Below are 20,758 nucleotides of genomic sequence, written 5' to 3' on the forward strand. Positions count from 1 at the left end.
ATGTCTAAAAATTGTTCTTATTTTGGACTTGTACTACAGTAAGAGCCAAGATTTTAAACTCTACTAAACACAAAACAAACAAGCAAGCAAACAAACAAAAAAACAAAAACAAAAAAGAAAGAAAACTTACTTGGGGAATGGCCAGTCAATAACCAGCCCAACTTGGAACCCATCCCATGGGCAAGCACCAATCTCTGACATTATTAATGATTTTCTTTTAGGAGCCTACCATAACAGTCCTCTCAGAGGCTTTACCCAGCAGCTGACTCACACGGATGCAGACACCCACTGCCAAACATTGGACAGACCTCAGAGACTCTTATGGAAACATAAAGCTTTTTCTTAAAAAAGAAATAGACATTCAAAACAAAGAGTGATTCAGACTAGCAAAATTAAAGGTTTAAAGAAAATATAACTTACATCAGAGATTATTGTTGTCAACTGTGTGTCTGCAAACTTAAAAATCTAGGGTAAATGAAAAAATTCCTAGATATACATACATTATACCTCAAGACTGAATCATGAAGAAAACCAAAATAGACTAGTCCCAAGTAATGTGATTAAGTAATGGAAAGTCACAATCAAAAGAAAGCGTAGGAGCAGCCAAATATTAAAGATATGATATCCATTCTCCTTAATTTATTCCAAACAAACAAAGGAGGAAGGTATTCTTTCAAACACATTCTAGAAGGTTAACATCCCAATATAAAAACTGAAACTCAGCATAGAAGAGGTTCTCCAAAAAGATAAACCTTCCAGCTAGACAACTAAGGCCAGGGGCATAGATTTATGATTTAATTGACAGGGGATTTCTAAAATAGGCAAATATATTGAAACAGTTGGATAGTGGTTGCTTAACACTCATTCATGTAGCAAGAAGATATAGAAGGTTGGGAGGTAATGACTAAAGGAGATCAAGGTTTATGTACTTTGGCAATATTGAAAATGTTCAAAAGTAGAGTTTGAGGGTCAGCGGCATGGCTCAGTAAGGTAAAGTACCCTAGTGGAATGAGAAAACTCCTCAAAGTTGTCCTCTGACTTCCATGCATGCACCATTGGCATGCCTACACCTGCGTGTGCACATACTACACATTATAGAGATATAATATTATAGAGATTATATACAAATATATAATTAAAAATAATTGTGGTGATGGTGAAACAGCTATGAACATACTAAAGTTCTGATTAAATTATACATTCAAAATGGGAGAATTCTGTGGTATGTAAAAAAAATACTTCAATAAAGCTTTTAACAACATCAAAAATCAGAAACTTGGGGTACATATACATGATTCTTTCCCAACATTTGATAGAAGTCTTAGTGGGTTTTTTTTCCTGTTGCCATAAAGGCAACTTAAGGGGAAAGGGGCTTATTCTAGCTCACAGTTCCAGAATACCATCCATCACTGCAGGGAAGTCAAGCCAGTGGAAACTTCCACAGTCAAAAAGCATGCTACTGCTTAATTCCATTGCCCCACTTGAGAGTGTTGAGGATTCCAGTTAGGGAAGGTAACATCTACAGTGGATAGATCTTTCCAAGTCAGTGCAAACAGTCTTTCCAACTCAATAAAGTCAGTCAAGATAATGCCCCAGAGACATGCCTAGAGGCCCAACTACCAAGTGATTCTAGAGTCTATGCAGTGGACAATGAACACTAACCATCAGAAGAGGCTACCATATGGAAGCAGAGCCGTTTGCTAGGTGTGGTCCTAAGGGATGTGCTGAAACAAGGCTATACCATACTACACAACGGGAGTAACCAGTTCATATAGTATTTTGTGTGACTTTGCTACTATGCCTAAGAAAAGAGAATGATATTGATTCATTTATGTAAATGTTCATTAACTGAAGAAATTAAAAAAAATCAAACTTCATCTTAGAGTGGGTAGAACCCAATTATTGGTAGTTTCCAGACATAAACATAATTGACCAGTTGAGGATAGAGTAGATGGGTATAATATATGTATATGCATGTATGTATGTATGCATGTGTGTGTGTATATATATGTATATACATATATATAGCAGAGCCGTTTGCTAGGTGTGGTCCTAAGGGATGTGTTGAAAGAAGGCAATATATATATATATATATATATATATATATATATATATATATATATATATTAATTAGAGGGGAGACAGATGATTTGATAACATTTAAGGTATCTTAAAACCCTATAATTTTATTAAAATTCATATTACAAAGTCCATCAAAACTTGTATCTATAGTTGCCCCATGTAGTAATTTCAGTATTAGCCAAGATGCAATGAATACTTGCATATGTTTATACAAATTGTAAGTCACAATAATAATTTCCTATAAAATAAAAAACTTGATTTTGTGGTTTAGGTCATCTCTAATCTACACAAGTTGTCCCTAGATCAGTCATTTCATAAAGAACCTACGCATTAAATTGCACTTATTTTTCCATCTGCAGCTTGGTAACATGAATTTCAAAAAGAAAAACATCTACCCTGTACTTAAGCCTAATAACAGTTAATGAATGCCAAGCACTATGAATTGTGTTCTTTCTTTATACCAACTTCTGACCTTTCCCCATATATGGAATATGCAGTCTGTTGATTTTTATAAGTTGCTTCTAAAGCTCTAGAATGGACCATTTGGCTGAACATCTAAAATATTTTGGCATAAAGTCACAAAGCTATAAGAGACTAGCCTTTGGTCCTCCTGCAATACTTTTATCCTATATTGAGAACCTTAACTTGAGATCATAAAGGGAGGTCACTTGGGAACTATGATCTAGACTTAAAACCTCATAGGGCAGCAGTTTCTTTTAAAAGTCCTTAGAACTGTTCTGTATTGAGAAGATTCAAGACCAGACACTATGAGAAACCTGCTTATGCATTTATCATGTTTTATAATACCAATACATAGTCTAATATTCTGGTTGGAAGCCTACCAATAGCACCTAGGGGATTAGAAATGACAAACTAGCATCAAGTTCTTCCTGTACTAAACTGTTCAAGGGGAGTCAAACATATATAGCAGGTGCTAAGCAGTGCTGAATTATACTGGCTTACTGACAACTTAGGCATGCAAACATACTCTGTATCAAAATCTTTAAATGGAAAACATCTACAGTGAAATTGTACTCATGTCAACCTTGATGTTCATGCCTTGGAACTGTGTGCTAATGTTCTGATACAGCCCTTTGCTTACTTCCAGTAATAAATCCCTGTGGAGAACATCCAAAAAGGGCATTGCCTTAGATCATATTTCATGCTAGAGTGAACATCTTCTCTACAGCTTATCTCTATGAGAAGCCAGCCAAGAAGAATGTTCTGCAGAATTTGTTGCTGGCTTAGTATTCTCTTCATTTTAAATACTTGCAATTTTTATACTGATAAATTAAAAGATATATATGTTAATGTTCAACACATGTATACACTATGTAATGTTTACATCAGAATAGATATAGATAGCTCCTCAAATATTTACTACTTCTCTCTGTAAAAAAAAAAATCCCAATGCTTTCTTGTGGCTATATGAATCGTATAGAACATAATTTATATACTCTTCCCCTAGTGTGCAATTGTATCACAGAAGGCATCTCCCGTATTCGAGTGTCAATTCTGGTATCTTCAGTGATTTGGATGTCTAGTCTTCAAGTGTTGGAGATAGAACCCAGGGCTGCCTGCACGCATGCTTGTCAAGCACTCTACTAGTGAACTACACTGTCAGCCCCTAGATGGAAATACTTGCTAAAAATTATGCCTTTCTCACTTCAGTCCCAAACCATTTGTTTCCTTTTTGTTAAAAGCCTCAGTGGGTAGTGCATTCAGGGAACACTACTGAGAGAGGGAAAGATATTACTGTAATCCCAGGCTTATTCTACCAATGATCATATTTCTGCCCAAGCTCATCCCCTTTCTGCCAGATTGTGCTCTTCATTGCTCACACCATTCAAAATAGCCACGAGTGCCAATATTCATGAATTACTCAAGCTCTTTGTGTCCTACCCTCGTAACTCACTCTCCATAAATCCCTGAAGCATCCCAATTGTTTCTTTTTTTCTATTTCAAGAATAACAATTGTAGAGAAAGCAAACTTCAGCATGGTCATATTATGATTTAAAATGGGATTCACATTACTTGAATCTAAGAAGTTGTTTTAGATCCAAGAATGACCATGACAGTTATTCAAAACTAGACTGGCTTTTAAAATGCTATATCATATTACATACCTCTAATATACTAAAGGCCTGTCATCCACAGACTTTTAAAAGCATAAATCAAATTTACTTTTAATGGCCTGTTTGAAATCAATTCATTCAATATTGAATAATCATGATAAAATATAAAGCACAAGCAAAGAAGAAAATAAAAATCTTTTCCAGAGTAGTCAACTTACTACTCTGAATATTATCAGCTTTATTAAATATGCACTACCACAATTATTTTATATTTTTTTCATTTTGTATCACAAATAGAGAAGAATTTGGATTGTACAACTTCCACTGAATAAGCTGGGCAAATTTCTATGACTCAGTTAATTATATAAAAGCTGATGTTCTTCATACCTCTTCTTCTATCTCCAAACCCAAAGGTGACAGGGTTTAAGAAAATGCCAACCATGTTTGGTGGAAACAGCCAGCAGTATAGGGCAGAGGAGGGGCAATGGGATAATATATAAAGAATCTAAACATATTCTTTACAACCTCTAAGAGGCACTGACTGAACACAGCCCAATTCTGGTTTAGTAAACAGCTAAATTTGGGAATTTTTTCTTTACATTTCTCACTTTCACCAGTCTGAGATTTCTGCAAGGGAACACCTTAACTCTGGTCATCCTCTCTTCTTCTCCTCCTCCTCCTCCTCCTCCTCCTCCTCCTCTTCCTCCTCCTCCTCCTCTTCTTCTTCCCCCTCCCCTTCCTCCTCCTCCTCCTCCTCCAACTCCTCCTTTTCCTCCTCCTCCTCCTCCTCTTCCTCCCCCTTTCTCCTTCTCTCCATGCCCAAAACAGACACAGTGAGGGAGTACAACCATTCACAATTACACGTGAGTAAGATATCTACAAGAACGCAGACTTTGCAGTTTAAAGCCAGAGCTGTGAACAAAGTGATTGTTATAGCAACCTTGAATGTGAAGAACAACTAGCATTTGTTGGGGGTGCTGGGGAGTAAATAAAAATAATTAGCGAAAGAATCCTAGCAAAGCCCTACTGTATACCTTTAAGACACATTTCTTGTAAACTTCAATCATGGAGGGGCTTGATCAGACAAAACTGTTGTTAATGAAAGCACAAGTGTCTCAATTTATTAATATAGTTTTTTTCAAGTCATCAAAATATAGGGCTGTAGTATAGAGAAAGGGAGAGAGAAGCGATTCAATTTTTCCTTTAGATTCAAACGTATTTTGACTTTACATATTTCTCAAAACTGTAGCTGAGTTACACTCTTTTTAGTCCTCAAAACAAAAGAACTTATTTTCTGAGTGCTGCAGGGGGGGTCTTTGGTGATGCTTAAAAGCTTTAAGAAAAACTATTTTGAACTCCCCTAGGCAACCCAGCGAGGATAGCTACAACAATGAATTCTGGGAATGAATTTAAATGGTACAAAAAAAAAAAAAGAGGAGGGTTCTTCTGTTCATTGAAAACTGAAAGCCTACAAAGAAAGTAAGGAATGCCAAGGGCGGGAATAGGAATTTCAGGATGTGCGTATTTTTCAACAGTTGAAAAGAATACAAAGAACTAGGATCCAGGCAGCATAGGGCAGGTCAACCAGCCATAATTATCACCATCTAGAGAAGCAGACAACGATATTCAAGTATATTACCATGTGGTTTTTGTAATACTATAGGCTTTGAAGCTGGGCTCCTTTTAAATCACCAAGAACAACTAAGACACATGAGCTCACATAATAATAAAAACAGAGATAGCATGTCTGCATACAGACCACAGTGTATTTCTCATTCAAAGGCTTCCAAACTTTTAATACTATTTTATGTAGTGAAATGATCTGGAAAGGGTATAACATGTACAAGGAAGACTTGTCCGAGTAAGAAACAGAACCAGGAAAACAGTGAGCCATGAGTGTCTGAAGGGGGCAAGAATCTAGCAGACGAACCTGAAAGGGTCTATGAGGGCTAAAATAAATGCAAGTATCCAGGAAGAACAACCCACAAACCACAAGAAACTCAAGAAAAAGAAGGCCAAAATGTGGACATTTCATTCCTTCTTAAAGGGGGGAAAAATACCCACAGAAGGAGTTACAGAGACTAACTATGCCACAGAGACTGAAGGAAGAACATGACAGCCTAAAATATAGCTATCTCCTGAGAGGATCTGACAGTACCCGAATAATACAGATGTAGAGGCTCACAGACATCTATTGATCTGAGTACAGAGTTCCCAGTGAAGGGGTTAGAGAAAGGACCAATGGAGCTGAGGGGTTTGTAGCCCCTTAGGATGAACAACAACATGAACTAACTAGTACCCTCAGAGCTCCCAGGGACTCAACCACCAACCAAGGACTGCACATGGAGGGTCTGATTGTTCTGGCAGCATGTGTATAGTAGAGGATTGCAAATTCAATCATCAATAGGAGGAGAGGAGCTCGGCCCTGTGAAGGTTCTGTGCCCCAGTGTAGGGGAATGCCAGGGCCAATAAGTGGGAGAGGGTAGGGTGGCAGGCATGGGGAAGCAACAGGGGTTTGTTCTTGTTTTTGTTTTGTTGGCTGGTTTGTTCTTTGGAGGGGAAACTGGGAAAGGAGAAACCATATGACATGTAAATAAAGAAAATATCTAATAAAAAATAAATAAAAATAAAATAAAATAAATGCAAGTATCCATGATCTAAGCACTGGAGCTAGGAGCTCTTTCTTCTGATTAACTACATTCTAGCTTAGAAATTAAGGCTTACAGCTGGAGCTCAACAGCACCCAGTATGATGAGAAAAACAGTACTGATGAGAAATGCAGTGTAGCTCTCATTTAAATTTAATTGAGATCATAATTTGTAAATCACTTCTGAGAATAAATCATTTTAGGCCATGTTTAAAATTTAAATTATCCACCAAAAGAAATGCAATTCCCTATATGTCAAAGGAGTCCCTGTTTGATTTTCCACTGTTACAATCATCACTGATGCCATCACCAAGGAGTTTCCAATTGCACTCCCAATACTGTACCCAACAGCTCAAATCCAATAAAATAACGCATTCAGTTGAAACAGCCATGCTTCTAAGCTCATGAGCCTCATGTCCCTAGTGGCTAGTGGGTTAGAAGGGGATGAGTCAGAATATTTTATCATCAAAGACAGATTTCTCAGATAGCACTGGGTTAATTTAGCCTTGCAATGATAGAAGCAACAACCCAACTATCTCAATTGCAAGTTTAAATAGTGTAATTAGTGTTCGTACCTACAGTGAATACAGATCTGCACTTAACATTTTATGTTTTATTTTGAAAGTGTTTATCAAAAGTGAATTGTGCAGAAAAACCATTTGAGGAGTTATATTAAATGGTTATTACTAAAAGAATGAGAGGTCTGGATCCAGGAATGTGCATTTAAAACACGTTCCAGATAATGCAGTCATAGATAGTTCCTAAACTTTATTTTGAGAAATGTTATGATTGTGAATCAAATTACTTCAGTTGACTTTAACAACTGATAAATGAATCAAGAAAATGCCGTACTTACATACAATGGAATACTATTTAGCCACAAAGAAGAAAAATGCTGTCATTTCCAACAATATGAATGAAAATGATGATTGTTCCTTTTGTTAGGCATAAAAATCCAGACATAGAAAGACAAATACAGCATAATCTCACTCCGATGTAAAATCTAAAATAATTCATCCACCTGAAGTTTAGAATGGTGGTTCCCAAAGGCTTCTTAGAAGAGCAGAGGCAGGGCAGAGCAGGTAAAAATTGAGCAGTGAGTGCTACGTTCTAAGTAGGGTAAAGACACTTGGTGTATTACTTCATAATAAAGAAGTCAAAGATAACAACTAGGTGTTGTATATCTAAAATGTCTGGAAGGGAAAAACTGACAGTTTTCACCATCAAGAAATGATACATCAGTCAGACCTTGTGGCCAAATCTGAAATCCTAACACGTGGGAGGCCCAGGAAAATAATGAGATGGAAGTCACTCTGGACTACATAGCAAGTTACAGATCAACCTGGACTATATTGTAACCTGCTTTCCATTCTGCCCAAATGGAAATAAATGATAAATGTCTGTGGAGATAGAGTTAACCTTATTTGAACATTATATAATATATGGATATGCTAACATTAATTTACACAGTACCCCATTAGTTGGTGACATTTTTTGGCTTTAATGTACTAGTTTAAAAATAAATTTATGGGCAATGGTGGTGCACACCTTTAAAAATAAATGCAATTTAAATTTTAAAAGTTTTTCTTAACATAATAGCATGGAGAAAAATCTAATTATCACTATATATACATGTATATGTATATGTGTATATATGAGTCTGTATTTGTCAGTACCTATAAATATATACATATATACTGATTTGTTTTCTTGAAAAAATATATGTATGTGTGTGTGTGTATATATATGTGTATATATATATATACCTTCTTTGTGAAATTACAAAGTGTTCTCTAAAAACATTCAAGGTACTGTAGATCTGTGGAAAGTCTAAGTATACAGAAAAAAAATCAAGCATTAGGAAAAATCTGTTGCACAGAAGATCTGTGTAAAGTAAAAGCATCTATCTACCCTTGAGATAGTAGAAGAGAGGGGAAAACCTTGGTGCAGCTGCAGATGGCCTACTATTATATGTCAATGCTTATGTGTAAGACACTAGACTGTGCTAAAGATGGGTGAAAATACAGTTAATGCCTTCAAGAACTCAGTCTACCAGGGGAAGACAGAAGAAAGATAATTATTATAATACAATAGCAGGTGTGATTTGAGCTGAATCTCAAGTGTCAAGTGATTCTAACATTGCTGGAGATGTGAAAAGGTGGTCATTTAAATGTGGAGAACAGCTTGGAAGAGGCACGAGAGCTTTAAAATAAGGAGTGCACCAGGTAACCCAGACATAGCCTGACTCATATATAGGAGATACACAGAGTTGTATGCGGTTACATCAAGGTGAACCAGCATTCCTAAGTGGCTGGGATGTGCCTAAAGACTATCTGAAAGGTCTCTTTGGTTAAAGAAAAAATTATTTAGCAAAAAAAATTGTGACACAAAGTGATAGTGTAAGATCTTGATTTAGGGAACTACTATAATATCTGGGCAAAAAAGGTACTAGGGCAGGTAGAAGCAGCCGAAAGGATTTGCTATAATCTGCCATTTGGCTGCATGGAAGAAGAAGTAGACTCTACTTGGCAATGGTTCTTGTTGCAAAAAAGCTAAATATCAAGAGAAAAACTGTAACAGACTATGAACAATGTCTTAAAACAAAGCTGAAAATCTTGAGAAACAAAATGAAGAGTGGCAGCATTTAAAAACTGCTGGAAATTCAGTGATCCTTTGTGACTCTATCCATAAAGAGTATCTATGACAGGGATCGGAAAGAAAGTCAAAGCAAACTTTTCAATGGTCTAGTGAGCAGATGGCTCTACACTGCCTGGGCCTTCTGGAGTCATGGACAATTGAAGCTTTTGACTGCACACTAGTGCACACGTAGCTTCTTCAATGAAGTACACAGATTCTCCACAAATTGCATGTGGTGAATAACATGGGCTCTGGGACAAAGTTTAAGTGAGCTAATCTTAAGGCTATATATTCTATGTGGTGGTGCATACCTGAGAAACCCAGTACCTGAGAAAGAGGAGGCAGGAAGATGGTAAGAGCTTGCTTAGTCTGTGTTACATAGAAGATTTGAGACTGGTCTGAGGTACATTGTAAGACCATGTCTTAAGCAACAGAGATTAAAAAAAAAAAAACCTAACTCACTTATGATGCCTAGTAATTTTAACAGGTTACTTAAAAGTCTGCGCTGGGTTACATTCAATTCATGTTGTTTGCCAAAGGAGTCCCATGGAAGTCCCCAAACAACCCAAGGGGAAAAGAAAAGGAAAAAAAAAAAAAGGTATGTGTCTCAGTTTTTTAAACACTGAAGTAGAAATATTACTATCTATCTAATAGAAGTATTGTAAAGGTTTATGACTGGCCCCATACATATAAGGTATTTATTTAAAACAATAACCTGATACACAGTAATCATTCAAAACTGTGTATGCATGAGTGGAAATCCCACAATTAACTGTACTGTGCACAGAAACCCTTAAGAAGGTACAAGTGCTATGTAACTAGGATGTCATTAATACTGTTCAGCAGCCCGAGAATCATCTGTAGTATACTGTCCTGCATAAAGAGCATGCCTTGATTATTATGCCTTTTAAAATTATTTTACTTTTTTAGGGGGACGTGGGGGAAGCATGTGCTACATGGAGTATGTGGAGATCAGAGGACAACCTGTAGAAATAGGTGCAGGAATACGTCATCTCCCTCCATTATGTGAGTCCTGGGAATCAGACCCAAGTCGCCAGGCTTGGTGGCAAGCACCTTCACCTGGTAAGCCATCTTGCTAACCCTTGAGTATTCTTCTTAGTGGGCATATTACATCATTTTCTAAAAATCAGTAATTGCACCTGTAAGTATTTGCAGTGTTCTTCAGTGAGAGAGGCCTGTCTTTTACTTCACTAAAACACACTTAACGAGTGTACTAACACAATTCAGCACACAGCCCAGCTGTACAACCCTGCATAGCTGAAGTCTTGAATCTGACTTTCTAGTTTTTCTTGGGCTCAATGCAGGGACATGAATATTATACAGATCAAAGGTTCTTTTTTCTTCACCAATAAAAAAAAATGCCGATTTCTTTTAAAAGCCTCCAATAAGCTCTTTTTATTTAAATTCAGTGGGCTCATTTCCACAAAAAGGAATCAGTAGGTGTTGGGGATAGGGAAACGGTGTATTGTTCAGAGCTTCTAACTGCACAAGAGATGTTCAACTAAAAAAAAAATCAAGTTTTTTTTTAATATGGCGCTTCCAATCACATGGCTAAGATTTCCCAACTCATCTTTCTGTAATCTTCACCTATTCTCTCAAATTTCCTCCTTTTTAAACTACCAAATCTCATGTATATATTTCTCCTCTCCTTTAACCGACCAGGACATACATCAAGGACATAATCTTGGATGAAGATAAATTCTAACCACATAGTGAATGAAGCAATATCGTCATTGTCATCTTCCTATGCCACTTTTCTAAAAGTTGAATGACACATCATAACAATAGTTGTCCTACCTCTGATTCATTCTCTTTCCAGTAGCTTTGTTTAGCCTTTAGTAAGGTCTCACTCTGTATTACTGGCTAACCTTGAACTTTTGGTGACCCCATGCCCCTGCTCCTGCCCCTGCTCCTGCTCCTGCCCCTGTCCCTGCCTCTGGAGTGCAGGGATTACAAGTGTGTGCCACCTGGTCTGATTCATTTTCGTAATAACATTGTTGAGTACTGTCAAGTGTGGGGAAATTGTCTATGGCATTAGTGCACAGTCAATTCTCCAGTACCTGGGACCTCCAATAAGCTGATGTAAGAATGAGCCCTTGAACAATGTCTCCTGAAAGGCTTTTAAAAAAAAGCTTGATCAGAGAGCTAGAGCTAGTGGGAATTACTCAACATTAGGTCCCTTTGCTGAATTTCTAACAAATCTTTAAACAGCATTCCCTTCTTTGGTGGTACACAAAGTATGGCTTTTTATTACATCAAGCAAACTGAAAATCTATTTGAGAACTTTAAAAAGATAGGAAGACTGATGAGAGGAGTGAGGACTGCAAGGAGGAAGGGAGGAAGGGGGAGGAAGATGGAGGAAGGGAGAAAGGAGGAGGAAGATGGAGGAAGGGAGGAAGGGAAGAAGAAGGAGGAAGGGAGGAAGAAGGAGGAGGATGAAGGGAGGAAGGGAGAATGAGCTACATATTCTTTTCTATTATCTGTACAAAAATATTCCAATTTTGAAAACATTCACAGACAGGTTACACATTCATAGCCATTCACAGTTACATTCACATTCATAGCCAGGATATTTTAAAATATATACACACTTATGAAAACCATAAGCCCATTGAGCAAAATATTTGAACAAGTTATTTTTTAGATGGAAAAACATTTTACCTTAATCTCTAAATCAGATAAGAATTTGTTTCCTCAAAACTGAAAATTTTTACTTTCATTTATATTGGTATATAAATTCATCAAACACTAATATGTGATCAAAAATAGATTATTTGTATAAGTAACTAAACATAGTCTTCTCAACTAGTAGCATACATTCAATTTACTTGGGACCCATTATCTAAGAGGCAAGGTGGTATAACGGAGAGAAAATAAACACATGCCTTAACCTAGGAGTTCAGGCTCTGGCACTGAGTAGGTGTAAGACCTTTATACTCTTGAGTCTCAGGCTCAGGCTAGCTGCTTCCTCTCTGAGTCTCGGTTTTCTCACCTATAAAATACAGATCACATGGCTGCTGTTGCCACATAAGATTGTTAAGAGCTTAAACTGAGAATATGAGTTAAATCATGATAGAAATGATTTACACATCTACTGTGACCCAAACAGCTGTATTGTGATCATAACTTTAACAGAATAAAATCATGAGCGAATTAAACATACCCATTAAGGACACACAAATAAGATGTAATCATTAAGGTCACCTGATTGAATTTGAGATTGTTCGTGTGCTCACTTCAATTGAGACCTGGCAAGGGGATGTCACCATGTATTTTCATGTAAACACTGTATTCGCACAGAGAAGTGCTTCCTAGATACACTTATTTCCAGGAGCATAACAAAGTCCAGTAGTTTTCACTGCAGACATCTAGTCCAGTATCACCAGCACACAAGAAGTCTCTAGGTATTGAACAAAGCAATGTTTTCTGAGAGAATATATCTATTTAATTTATAGTGAAAAATGAGACATCTCTGGATTTAACCAGAGGAATAAAACCTCAGCAACTTGGCACATTAAAATGTACAGATACAGCTCTCTGGGAGCCATACCTACACTGGTGTATGGAGAAAGCATCTAGCAAGCACAACTTTCCAACACATAGCGAAACAAACCAACTGATAGCCTGGAAGGAGACCAACGCCATAAATTCAAAGAAATGGGCTGCAGGGAGACTCCACAAAGCTGCTGTTACTTTAATTGCAGACAATTCAATTCAGCAGCTATTGGTCCAGGGCCTAAGGTTCACTGTATGCTCTTCAATGCAACCTTGACATACTGTCACTCACTCCCTTCGTCACATCATCTGCATGCTGCCCAATTAATGAGGAGCAAAATCAACTGTCAAGCCACGCATCAAAACAGAATATGATCTGTTAGCTTTTCAGCACACGAGCACAGTCTTTTAAGAATGAAACAAGAATGTAGATGAAAGTCCTTGACAATAAATAATATCCAAAGTTATCAAAAATCATGGCAAGAGGAACTAAAGTTCTGCTCTGCTGAGTGGAAAAGTGAAACTTTCTCAGGGTTTCATATTGGCAAGGGCCCTTCTCCCCTAACAGCTGGATAATGACCCTCTAAAAGAACATGCAGAAGTATCTGACCGGAGCCCAAAACTTCATTAGTATGCACCAATATTTTTCTGAAAGCTTAAGCAAATACTTAAAGGGCCATTTTAGACCCAATGATATGTTACAATACTGTGTCATAGGATCGCATTTTTACCCTTGTTGTTTCCAGCACTTTTGTTTTTACCAGGAGAATAAACAACAACACATGATATTCATCAGCCTGAGTTCAACACTGAAAGGAATATAAATTGACATGAAAGATGTCCCCTGGAATGCTCCCCAGTAGAAGTTTCCTCACTCTTAAGTACATGGAAATCCATACAACCAATTAACAAATACAACAGCTTAAAAACTCAAGGGAAAAACAACATGCTGAGAGTTTAAAAAATGCTTTTTTTCTTCCAAAACACTGTGTTGTGTGCAAACACTGTAGGCATTATCACATACTACCAGTTGCAGACGTAAGACTTGAGAAATTCAATACAAGAATACAGCAGAGTAGCATGCACAATTAAGGGATCACGACTACCAATTTAACAGAAAACCCAGATTTCACACAACAATCTACCACACACATAGCTAGGGACAGGCGAGTTTTATGCAGCTTTTTTGTTTAGCTTATTAGAAGCCCATTTGTCTTTCAGTCCAGTAGAAGAGGAAGCGAAATAAAAGAAAGAAATTCACTTTGAAACCACAGGGAAATTTCAGAGAAAATAAAACATACTATACCTGTATATTGTACCAGGAACATTGTGACACTCTTCGGGGAACTGTTTCACGTTGTATCCTGCCGGGAGTTATTCTCTCCTGGCACTCTTCTGTCCTCAGAAACAAAAGCTAAAACAACCTAAGCCCCTACTACACACTACTATCCCTAACCCACCCCCCATTGACGGGGAAGAAAATCACTGCCACAATTCTGCTCAGATCCGATGCTTCTGTTAAGCTCAGCTCCAGCCGAGCAACTGAGCTCTAGCGACGGAGCATGGGGAGGTGGATTCTGATGCCAGTAGCACTTCCATCCACTTCACTTACACAAAAGCAGGCAGTGGAAAATCCAGGAGCCTTGAAGACAAGGGCTGGAACTGCCTTTTATGAATTGCTATTACTGCATGTGTCACCATCCATCTCCAATGACGGACACTTAGAGGCTGAATTGAGAGTGGAGGGGGTGGGGTGGGGGGAGGTTGGAGAGCAGGTGGAGAAGCAATTAGCAGTATGTTCATTGGAGAATTCGTTCAGGATTTCATACATCAGTGCCTAAAGAAACAGCATGCAGTTGACAAATCACAACTTTACCATTTGCATGCCTTAAAAGAAATCTTAGCTCGCAGCTCCAAACAAAAATAACACTGACTCACACACACTTCAGGGTATAGGCAGTCACCCCTATACTTTCTCTTTCCTCTGGCTACCCTTGTCCCTGACAGATCAACATTCGAAGTGAATATTTGCTCCTTTTCCCTAAAGAATTATATTTTAAAAGCTGAGTACACGGGAAGTATAAAGAAATTAGATTCTATTGAACATGGCATCTCTTAACAAAAACACAAGAAGCTAATTATTTTAAGCCAACTTTTCATCCCTACTCCCATTCTCCAGGTGCAGCCTCCACGCCTATAATCATACAACTTTTTGCATCTATTTAACACTAAAAAATCTCTCTCACAATCATTCATTTAAAACAAAGCTGAAAAACCAAGGCTATTTCAGGACTCATTTGATAAGTGACCTTAAGAAACCGCTTTATCTGAAAGTGGTTTGGTTTTGTTCCTCTGCTAAAGTGAAGCATAGTTCTTTAGACCAATTTTAAAAATGATATATGAGTAGAAACAACAAGGAAGGACTTTCTTACTGAGAAAATGACATACTTGAAGGAACATCTAGGGACGGGTTTCAGGGAAAGTAGGGATCCCATTTCTACAGCTTTGGGATACAGACAAGAAACAAAACTGCTCTGAGCCTAAGCTTCCTTATTTATAAGTTGGGAGATGATGGTATGGAGCTGGACTGTTTTACATGTCCTAAGAAGCTCATGAGATAATGGTTATGGCTCTTGTTTAAAGTGGGAAGGGACAGGCACCTGAGTAAGGTTATTATTCGTGCACTAGGAACCAACTCCTGCTTAAATACTCAAGTGAAGCACCTCTCTCTCATAAGGTAAATAGACAGAAAGGAACAATGTAAGTTTTTTTAAAGCAATGTTCAATTCCTCAAATTTTAAAATTAAAATCATTGTTTGTTCTTAGAAGTCTCCAGAAAAGAATTTTGTCGTAAGAAATGTTTTAAAACCTAATCCATAGTATATCAGAAATTTGTCAAAGACACTGGAGAGCCCTAATTCTCTTTCCTTTCCAGAGAGTTCATTTTCCTTCATAGGATTGGAGTTTATATCCCATCAGAATGCTAACTATTGAAAAATAAACATCTCCTTTTGTTAAATCTTTCTATTTACCTGGCTCATCTTCTATTCCCAGTATATGGGAAAAAGATTTGAGTTGATTAAGTCTAAATCCACAAGGTAAAAATCAAAAGTCATGCTTTCTAAGGCTCCAAGTTGCTTTGATACTATATATACAATGACCAGCTGGCTTATACTGGGACGCAATTTTAGCGCATGAAGTCCTGGGGTGGCCACACCTGGGGTACTAAATGATCCAGGGAATGTTTGGGGACCTCTGGTTCAGCCAAATCCCACATGGCCTGATTTCCATCTGTATGGTAGTTACCCAAGTGTGTGTCTGTTCACATGAGACAAATGTAAAACAGCCAAAAAAAGGCAGAAATATCAGATGTCAGCTCATCTTGGCCCCGTCCAGTGCCATCTGTGACTTCAAACAAGTGTTTAGGCCAGTCCTTGCAATAAGAAAGAAAACTTTCTAATTGTTCTCTTGAATACCATTGCCATTGCTAAAAATGCTAGTAAAATATTTATGTGAAATCTATTTTAAATCAATGGGGAAATTAGATAATATGAAACACAAAGGGTTACCTGACTAGTAGCTAAGACCAAAATAGGAAAAGGAAGGAGAGGCTAGAGAGATGAGAGAGGAAACAGGCCAGCAGAGGGAGAAAGGAGAAGAGAGAATAAGTGACTTTTCTTTCTAATCACGCACTTGCTGGGTCATGGCAAATCTCTTCTGATTCCCTTTGGAAGCATTGTGAATGATAATTTTTTTTATAAGCAACCCTGCAACTTAGCCTCCCAGCTGCTTATATGGATAAACAAGAGCTTGCAAAACTGGAGGTCCTAATACCAGGTTACATCCTCTGGCATACATAGAGACAAAAATGTCAAGGACAGATCCCCAGATGCCTCCATCACCACAACCTCACCTCTGGTATGACTGGCTGCAAAGGTACCAGCCCAACTATGGATTCCAGAGAAGGGGGTTTCCGAAGGTTTAAATTGGGCATGGTAGGGATGGAATAATGGCTGTATTTCAGAGTCAGGGTGGTCCACCTTTGGGCATTATAAAGAACTCATACAGATTCAAGGTTGAAATTCAAATCCCTCAAGTTCCTCAAAAGTGCCACACAAAGTAAAAGAAAAAGGATTTCTTTTGCCAGCATTGTCCCTTCAGTCCAAATATAAGAGCCCTATGTAGAAGATGACTGACAGACTATTCACAATGACAATGATATGTGTTTGTGTGGGGGTAGGACAGCACCTTCAACCCACATGAGCAAAAATGGAAAATCAAAGTATCCTGAGGAAAAGAAATGCCAGTAACTACTGCAATGCTTCCATTACTCTGACTTCAAATGTTAAAACCCATTATCGAGCTTCCCCTCAGCAGGCACTCCTTAGCCTGACTGGTCCCATGAATTAGAGTCGTTAGCCATCTTGGATTCCAGGTGTATTTGTCAAAAACAAAAGTCACAGTGGAAGATTTCAAAGAATCAAGAATTTGAACCAAACCATGAACTTCAACAGGGAGGAACAACAATAATTTGCTAAACCTTAAACTGAAAATTGAAGAGTGCAATAAAAGTAAGAAGTGATGAACTAATTTGAATCCATCACACTTTGACAACACCTTCATAGAACATACAGTTCAAGTTTCTGTAAAGGGTACACTTGAAGCAGACTTACTTACTTGAAAGCTCCCAAAGAGGGAAAAAATCAGGAGAACTGACTATTATGTTTTATTTTGATGTTTTACCCGTCTGACCCTGTTCAAGTCACTTCCATTCTCTTAGCCTCACCTTGCTAGCTTTGAAATGGCCTGTGCTGGGATTGTCAAAATTCCAAACCTAGGAGTTGTTGCCAACTGTGATATTTAGTGTAGCAAAAAAGATTAAAATTACATCACAATTTGGCCCTGATAGCTAAGAAGCACAGACACTCATTTATCAGAAGCCCCACTCTCTCTCTTCTCTCATACATTACATCCCAACTGAGTCCCCTCTCTTCTCTCCCCTATCCATGCCTCCTCCAGTTTCCCTTCAGAAAAGAGTCAGCTGCCCAGGAATATCAACCAAACATGGCATATCAAGTTGTGATGACACCAGGCACAAACCCTCATCTCAAGGCTAGAGGAGGCAACTCAGTAGGAAAAAAATGGGTCCCAAGAGCAGGCAAAAGGGTCAGGGACATCTCTACTCCCACTCTTGGGAGTTGCACAAGAACACCAAGCTGTACAACTTGTCAATGCTCCTTCAGTGCCTTCCCTGACCACAACTGTCCTGTGAGTTGATAGCTCTTATTTTTATATAGCTTATTTCGAAGTGGGCTTTACATGAGAGTTGGTAGCTGGTCTTGTTCAGACTCAAAAAAAAAAATACACAACAGTCCTTTTTTAAAAAAGATATTTGCTCACAAAACAATGTTTAGGGACACTTTGTGTAGAAGAATTTTAATACAGCAACATAGCTGCTCCGGCAAGGGATCCAAAAAATGTTCCAGGTCTATGTGATCTGGCAGGAATTCAATCACACTTTGGATTACAGTATAATCTGCTGGAATACAGACACTCCCTTAGTACACACCTTTAATCTCAAACAATGAAGGTAAAGTTAGTTTGTGAAAGAAAGCAGCCATGTTTGAAATGATATCAATTAGACAGGGGCAGACAAAGTGAGGAATCAAAGAAAGATTTGACAGAATGAGTCAGAGATATTTCATGAGGACAAGAAATGGAGGGCAGTTCACTGAGTGATGCTCAGTTAAGTTCAAACAATGCAGTGGAGTTCAGTTGGTACAGTTCATCCAGTGCTGTTCAGAAGAGGCAGTTAAAGCCAGAGAATCAGGAGGAGCCAGGAGACTACAACAAATTGCCAGAGTTACTTGAGACCAAACAGAGAAATTCAGTGAGAAGGAGAAGCCAGTTTGTATCAATCAGCATGGAATGAAGTTTGAGCCAAAACAGCTGAGTTGAACCAGCCAGCCAGAGTTCAGAAAGAGCTAGAAAGGGTAAGCTTACTCAGCAGTCAAACTCTGAGACAACAGTTACATCTGGCCAATAAAAGTTATACTTACAACTTTGTCATGAACAGTCTGGTACCCACAAAAATATGAAAGGAGGAGAGTAACCTAAAATATGATGATTATCTACTGTATGCTAGACATGGCATGGTATTTTACATAATTGCATTAGTCAGTCCCCACAATATAGTGTTGTTTAGGTATTATATACATTTTCTAAGCAAGAAACCTGGCCACCTCATGTTAAATGACTACTTTGTCAATCAACTTCCATGAAAAGATTGAGATTTGAACTCAATCAACCAGAATCCTTACTATAGCAACATCTTAATGATTACGGCATACTTCCTAATTCAATCATACACCTGAAAATGCTTGATGAATAAATCACATCCTGAGCCACCAAGTAAAAGTAGAGTTCCTTGTATTTCTATTTGTCTTTTTAAAACTTTGTTTATCATCTCTGTCTGTGTCCACGTGCACCTGTGTGTTTGCATATGAACATAAATATTACAGCACATGTGAAGATCAAAGGGAGTAGTTCTCTTATTCTACTTTGTGGATGTCAGGGCAGAAAGTACCTTTACTCATTAAGCCATCTCTCTGGTCCCTTGATTTGCGGTTGTTGTTATTTGTTAACTGTTGTTTTAAAACATCATCAGATGATGTAATGTAATGCTGGGGACTATTAGGTTCTCCAGGTAGACAGACTTGAGCCTCTTGAATTCTGGCTTTTGGAGGACCTGATTGTGCTATATCTTGGTGTTTTGTTTTGTTTTGTTTGCAGAGGGGAATGGTTTTGGCAAAAGGAGAAAACTGTGTTGTCAGATTTTTATAAAGTCTCATTGATGTGATAGCAGCTTGCACAATACTTGGCACAAAATTACTAATTAATCAAAGCAGATTAGAGCTCTCTTTATAACTTAAGTGACACAGTAAAAAAGGAAATGTTATAAGGATAAAGGAAACCAGGGTTACAGAGCTCAGGTGCCCTAAGGCTATAGCACAGACAGCCATCCACAGCCTCCACAATCAAGTTGCATCAGATAATAAAGGATAGCAAAGTATTAATTGGTGGTATTTAACAACAAGGAGACTTACCATGTCCTATACCAAGCAACAATTTTGTCTTGTTTTCCTAGAACCACTGCTTCTAAAGAGAGAGCTAAGAAAAGAGAGGTACTGCTGGGAGTACTTAATGAACTTTAGCATCCTTCTTCCCAGAGCACTTCAAGTCCTGACTGACTACCTCCCATTCAACTGTGACCTTCTAATACACTCCTCTCCCCCTCCCTTCCCTTGTGGATTCTGACTTTTAGTATTTCTTCCCCTGACCTAACTCTGTCTCTGCTCAACAGCAGCAAGTGGTATTTATGGACTATGTGTCTGGCACTGCACTAGTTGAAACAGGAGGACTTCTCAAAATTAGTCAAAGAAATGCATGTTCCATTGAAAAACAGACCTACAACATCAGAGCAGATTAGAGTTTTGGCAGCATATAGCAAATGCAGGTATAATTGGAGGGTTTGATTGATTTCAGAGCACAAAACATTTCTTTATGTGCCTAATGATATGAACAATGAAGTATTTAGAAAAAGTATACTGATGGCAAAACTTAGTTTGAAAGGCATAAGAGGAAGGGTAGGTGGCAATATAGGTAATAAGAAATACAGGGACTGGCAAGATGGCTTAGCAGGCACTTGCAACCAAATCTGATGACCTGAGTCTGATTTCCACAAGTTGTCTTCTGACCTGTACACATATGCAATGGTAGACACACACAGAGAGAGAGAGAG

The 20,758-nt window shown here is 38.0% G+C and overlaps 1 protein-coding gene across 5 annotated transcripts in view; it reads right to left on the bottom strand.

Annotated features, from left to right (window-relative positions):
* The window catches only part of Enox2 (ecto-NOX disulfide-thiol exchanger 2), a 289,193-nt gene that overhangs the window by 258,581 nt on the left and 9,854 nt on the right, over positions 1–20,758 (bottom strand). For 2 of the 5 annotated variants that reach the window (XM_031357527.1, XM_031357371.1), the window contains exon 1: positions 14,264–14,793. The exons of 2 other annotated variants lie outside the window; for them this stretch is intronic. In XM_031357527.1, coding sequence (XP_031213387.1) covers positions 14,264–14,285 — 22 coding nt within the window. In that variant the 5' untranslated portion in view covers positions 14,286–14,793. Of the gene's footprint in view, positions 1–14,263; positions 14,795–20,758 lie in introns of those variants that run through there. One more of the 5 variants, XM_031357448.1, reaches the window with a different exon arrangement.

Source organism: Mastomys coucha, chromosome X (genome assembly GCF_008632895.1).
Source record: "Mastomys coucha isolate ucsf_1 chromosome X, UCSF_Mcou_1, whole genome shotgun sequence".
NCBI classification, from domain to species: Eukaryota; Metazoa; Chordata; class Mammalia; order Rodentia; family Muridae; genus Mastomys; species Mastomys coucha.